This window comes from Eurytemora carolleeae, unplaced genomic scaffold, assembly GCF_000591075.1.
Source record: "Eurytemora carolleeae unplaced genomic scaffold, Eaff_2.0 scaffold393, whole genome shotgun sequence".
Classification (NCBI taxonomy): Eukaryota; Metazoa; Arthropoda; class Copepoda; order Calanoida; family Temoridae; genus Eurytemora; species Eurytemora carolleeae.
In genome coordinates this window covers 57,099-63,751 of record NW_019397023.1, presented here as the reverse complement: position 1 = coordinate 63,751, position 6,653 = coordinate 57,099, and the positions used below count along the sequence as shown (strand labels likewise).

The following is a 6,653-nucleotide window of genomic DNA, read 5'->3' as shown; positions in this document are numbered from 1 at the left end:
AAATTATTTACAATCTTTAATCTAGAATCTAGATTAGGATTTATAGGATTTGGCTCATTACTAATTCCTAAGGAAGAGTAGAAACCAATATAGTCATTTGTAATATTAGGTTTATAGAGTTAGGAACATTGGGATTTTACACTTAGGGACATAAGAAATTGACGTTTATTTATAAGTTCCTGGACGTAGTAACAAAGATATTATACTTTTGAAGTTCATGGACTTATAAAAACAAACAGGTTTATACAGTTCCTGGACCTAGAAACACAGAGATGTTACTTTTGAAGTTCATGGACTTATAAAACAAACAACAGTTCCTGGGCCTAGAAACACAGAGATGTTACGTTTGAAGTTCATGGACTTATAAAAACAAACAGGTTTATACAGTTCCTGGACCTAGAAACACAGAGATTTTACTTTTGAAGTTCATGGATTTAGGAACAAACAGGTTCATACAGTTCCTGGACCTAGAAACACAGAGATGTTACTTTTGAAGTTCACGGATTTAGGAACAAACAGGTTTATACAGTTCATGGACTTATATACATTGAGGTTTTACACTAACTGGTTCCTGGACTGAGGATCACAGGATACACTAATAAAACATTTATAAAGAAACATAAAGATTTGAAATTTAAAGGTTCCCGGACTTATTAAAACAAGGATTAAAAACTTATTCACTATTGATATTAAAGTTCTTAGACCTATTGAAACTTGATCAATATATATTCAGCAAATAAATAAATAGAAATATAAACGTACAAACTAAGAAATCATAAGTTTCTGATCTAGCACTAAACCATTAATATATACCAGCTGGACCAAAGATCCATGAAATTAGTCGAATATCGAGTTCCTCAAGAAGATAAATTGAGTTGACATATTTAGGGACATATTTGTAAATTTATTCAAGAAACCAAACTTGAATTGTTCAATAACATTAAATATTTTGTAATTTCTTCTCTAAATCTAATTTGAAAGAGTTATTTACATTATTTGTATATTTGATATCGTTGAATAATTATGATATTTAGTTTACATTATTTGTATATTTGACATCGTTGAATAATTATAATATTTAGTTTACAATATTTGTATATTTGGCATCGTTGTATAATTATGATATTTAGTTTACAACATTTGTCGCAATAACTCTCTCGTCGAGTGGAGGATAATATCATTTTTATTCTTTAAAGGGAGTGTTCTGGAAAAATTAAAAAAGTATAATGATAATTCATGATATAATTAGGTTCTTTTATTGTACGTGTATATCAAGATCAATGCTTGATTTCGATCTTCTGTTAATCTGCAGATCAATTCAATATTTTTAGGATATCCACAGTATAATTTTACCCTGAAAAGATAACTGAAATAAAGAAATTAGGAATATTTCCTCAAATTAAAAGTTCCCACAGAGGATATCGATAACAAATGATCTGGATTTTAAATATCCGACACAAAAGTTCCTGCTCATTGCACTTTAAGCTTATTTATCTGGATATAATCTGAGTGCTGATCTATCTAAATAATCTGAGTGCTTTGTTGCTGATCTATCTACAAGCATTTTTATTTATTTTTAAATAATGACAATATAAAATCTCGCGAAGTTTTCTGTTTTCATGTTTGCATGTTTCCAAAAAACCTTCAGTTTTTCAATTCTGGGTTTGATTGATACATCTTTCCTGGTATTACATAAGTTGCCACACAAAAATTGGGCCTTATCAGATTGGATAGAAACAAACAGACAAACCACAAACCATTTCCAAGCTCACTAGAAATTTTCTTTGTCTCTTTAAATTCCCGAATATTTCCTTTCTGTGCGTTTTTCTAAATATTTCTCATATTAATCCAATACTCAGAACACTTGTTGGTAATATCCTAGAAAACGATTTTTGGACCCCCCCATCCTGTAAATTTTGTACATGCATCTCATATGTAACACATGGATATAATTGGACATGTGGCCGCAGCGCCAGACCCCCTCATAGCCGCAGCACTCGGCCCCCTTAGCCTGTCCTAGCCGCAGTGCTCGGCCCAGAAATTGTATTAACCTAAATAATACTAAATAAATATATTTCTTTGAAAAAGGTTGAAATTGAATCGAGGTCATGCACAAAATTGATAGGGGGTGGGAGGGGGATAAAAATAGTATATACTTGGATGGACCACACTTGCTTTTATTTTGTGGCTCCTTCGGCCTTTCAGTGATTATTTATACCTAATACAGAAGATTAATGATTGTAAGGTACTAATATTATTATTTTAATATTATACAATATGTTTACTGCAGGCTGCCTGTCAATTTCTCAATTTGTCAAATATCGATACTTATTGTATATTTAATGTATAGATCGTGCATACAGGGTGTTCCACGAAACATGACAGTTGGTGAATGGCTTAAAATGTCTTCTTCCATAATTTGTTAAGTTTTTTGATTCCAAAGAGAATAATAAAAAACATAGTATGGGATCCTTCCTATAATAAAATTATTTCAGTAAAAGATTTTAAAAGTCTTTAATATTTATTACAGTATATGGAAGCAGACATTCAAAACTATTCATCAACTGTCATGTTTCGTGGGACACCCTGTATAAACAGAAAAGAAATATCCCAATAATCAATTCAGTACAGTTTAAGAGATTGCAATATTGGTAAACTATTTTTTTAAAAATCATTAAATTTGATTTTATAATCTTTTAAAAAAGTAGAAACATCTCAAAATATGTTTTAGAATTTCTTCCAACGGGGAAATTTTTGAGCGGAACTTAAAATTTCTAGAAATTTGTGTGTGGGATCAAAGGGGATTCGATAACTTTGTACTTTTCACAGACTTAAAAAACTATAACATTTACATACCCTTTCAATCAAGTTTTTATCTTAACTTTTTTAAAATTTAATCTGATGTAACCTTTTAAATTTGATTTTTTTGATTGAGTGAATATTCTTTAAATTTGCTTTGAAAACTTTAAATTTTTCAAACTTTTCTCGTCGAAAAATCATCCTTTATTCAGAAAGTTTGAAAGTTATTTAACATTCTTGATTTCTTTTTTAGTTTCTAGATGGAATCCTATTGGACTCCTTGGACTCACTAGACTCCTTGGACTCACTAGACTCCTTGGACTCACTAGACTCCTTGGACTCACTAGACTCCTTGGACTCACTAGACTCCTTGGACTTACTAGACTCCTTGGACTCACATGAATCAGTGGACTTCCTGGACTCCCAGGATTCCTTAGATTCTCTGAACCCTGTGGACTCCCTGGACTCCCTTGACTCCCTTGACTCTCTGGACTTCCTTGACTCTCTGGACTCCCTTGACTCTCTGGACTCCCCTGACTCCTTGGACTCCCTGGACTCCCTTAACTCCTTGGACTTCCTTGAATCCCTGGACTCCCTAGACTCCATAGACTTCCTTGAGTTCCTGGACTCCTTTTACTCACTGGACTCCTTGATATCTTAAACTCCCTGGACTCATTTGATTTGCCTCGATTCCTTTACTTCCTGTACTCCCAGCTGACTCCCTCAACTTCCTTGAATCTCTTGATTCCCTTGATTCCTTAGAGTTCTTGTACTCCCTTGAATCCATAAACTCTCTAGATTCTCTGAACTATCTTGAATCCCTGGACTCCCTGAACTCCCTGGACTCCCTGGACTCCCTGGACTCCCTGGACTCTTTGAACTCCCTGGACTCCCAGGATTCCCTGAACAATCCCGTTTCTTTATCTCCCTGGACTACCTTGACTCCCTTGAATACCTGGACTCTTTTGACTCTCTAAACTCCCTTGAATCCCTGTACTCCCTAGACTCCCTGGACACTCTGTACTCCCTCTTCTCCCTGGATTCCGTTGAATCCCTGGAATCACTAAACTCCCTAAATTATCTTGATTCTTTGGACTCCCTGGACTTCCTAGACTCCCCGGACTCCCTTTACTCACTTAAATCTCTAAATTCCCTAAACTTTCTTGATTCTCTGGACTCCCTGGACTTCGTAAACTACCTGGATTACATTTCTTGCGACAGTAACAGAAAAAATCATGTTATCTTTCACATTATTTATCAGATTAAGTTTTCAAGGGTACCGTTGTAAATAAGACATGCCCCTCTTACTAAATGTCAGGTCAAGGTCGATTTGACTAATGAATATAGAATCAAGATTTATGAGATAAATAATGAATATAGGATCAAGGTTTATGAGTTAACTAATGAATATAGGATCTAGGTTTATGAGTTAACTAATAAATATAGGATCAAGGTTTATGAGTTGACTAATGAATTAAGGATGAAGGTTTATGAGATAAATAATGAACATAGGATCAAGGTTTATGAGTTGACTAATGAATATAGGATCAAGGTTTATATAGGATCAAGGTTTATGAGTTGACTAATGAATATAGGATCAAGGTTTATGAGTTGACTAATGAATATAGGATCAAGGTTTATGAGTTAACTAATGAATATAGTATCAAGGTTTATGACATAACTAATGAATATAGGATCAAGGTTTATGAGATAACTATGAATATAGTTTCAAGGTTTATGAGATAACTAATGAATATAGTATCAAGGTTTATGACATAACTAATGACTGTAAGATCAAGATTTTAAAAAGATTAATGATATATCCAGTTTGTTTATTATCAAACTAATGAAATATTTAAATATATATTTAGATTACTTCATGTAATCTCAGAAGAAGACAATTAATGGTCTTAATAATGAGTTTATAAAAGCACTTTAACAGTTCCAACCTGAAACTGCAAATCTTCTTACTATTTTTAAACAAAATTGCATTATTTTAAACCAAAATACAATCCTTCGCTTCAAGAACTAATTACTGTACACACTAAACAGTCAACCATAATGTGTTTTTTCTGCACGCGGATTTAACAGTTCGGTCTTTATCTCATCAAACTGTAACTTTTGGTCCCAATTTAACCATCTCAAATATAATTTTTTCACCTTTTCTCTTTTGTACTTTATTATCGGCATTTGTGTATTTATTGAAAGAGTATAAAAAGACACCTTTTTGGTTTAAAATTGTAGATTGTATTTGAATTTAACAGAAGAAACTCGTCCTGAGTCCAAAACTAAAAAACGATAAGTTATGACTTAAATGTTAAGTTTCAGATTACATGACGTTATCCAAACCTGAATTTTAAGCTACATCTTAAATATTAAACATGTGATATCGGCGAGATAAATTTTAAACCATAAAATACTAACTTTCAATTTTGCAATATTTTAATGCATGAAAATGATTTAAACAATGCATGAAAATGATTTAAACAATGCATTAAAATGATTTAATCAATACATGAAAATGATTTAAGCAATGCATGAAAATGATTCAATCAATGCATGAAAATGATTTAAGCAATGCATGAAAATGATTTAATCAATGCATGAAAATGATATAATCAATGCATGAAAATGATTTAATCAATGTATGAAAATGATATAATCAATGCATGAAAATGATTTAATCAATGCATGAAAATGATATAATCAATGCATGAAAATGATTTAAGCAATGCATGAAAATGATATAAGCAATGCATGAAAATGATATAATCAATGCATTAAAACGATTTAATCAATGCATGAAAATGATTTAATCAATGTATATAAATGATTCAAACAATGCTTATGAAAATGATATAATCAAAACATGAAAATGATTTAATCAATGCATGAAAATGATATAATCAATGCATGAAAATGATATAATCAATGCATGAAAATGATTTAAGCAATGCATGAAAATAATTTAATCTAACGATTCAACTTTGTAAATCTCTTCTCGGCATCTGGAATACATAAAAACATCGTGTCTCTAATACGAAGTATATTTAAGAGCGTACACAGAAATATATCTAGGGGGGGGGGCAACATTTTTTCCCCCCTTAGGAGCTCAAAGCGGGGGCCAAATTTGAATTGTAAATTCAAAACTTTTGGTTTTTGGATACTCTAAAGGTACACATACAGTCCAATTACCTTGCAAGTTCTACTTTATCTCTCCTTCAAACAAAACTAGCAAAAAAACAGTAAATTTATTTTTTTATGCTCTTTTCTCTTCAGTTTCAGATTTGAAAAGTGTTATAGCTCTGTTATAACTTATTTTGTGCGTCAATTAAACTATCAATTTAACTTTCAATTATTAGTTTAAGCTTGAATCAACTTGAGGTATCAAATTTTACCTTCTTTGGCATATTTAAAAAGTCATTTAAAAAAATGATGTTGTTTTCTTTCACAATATTTATTTTCTGTTTAATACCATTAGATATTTAGCTTTTCGCTCCTCGAAGAGAAAATACAAACAATTATAATATATTTTCAATTAAAAATTTTTACACTTTTCGAAGATTATATAATAGAGTTTATTTTTTTTAATATTTTAACTTCTATAATCATATATGTAGGATAAACACATATATACTCGTTCAAAATTTTAGAAAAGAAATAAATAAAAACTGACAAGGGGGGGAAAGGGGGTTTTTTCTTCACACATTAATTACTTTTATAATTATTTACTTCTACTTGGTAATTATTTTATATTTTGACAATTGTTCTTAAAACCAATTTGTCCTGTCAAACATCCAAAGCGAAGAGTGAGATGTTTTTCAGGCCAAATTGGTTATGGGACCCTAAGGTAA

The 6,653-nt window shown here is 31.3% G+C and overlaps 1 protein-coding gene across 1 annotated transcript; it reads right to left on the bottom strand.

Moving 5' to 3' along the window:
• Positions 1 to 3,048: 3,048 nt before the first annotated feature.
• On the bottom strand, positions 3,049 to 3,405 carry LOC111711206 (processed variable antigen-like). Its single transcript, XM_023485494.1, has one exon. The coding sequence runs from the start codon at positions 3,403 to 3,405 to the stop codon at positions 3,049 to 3,051; it is 357 nt and encodes a 118-aa protein (XP_023341262.1).
• Positions 3,406 to 6,653: the final 3,248 nt, after the last annotated feature.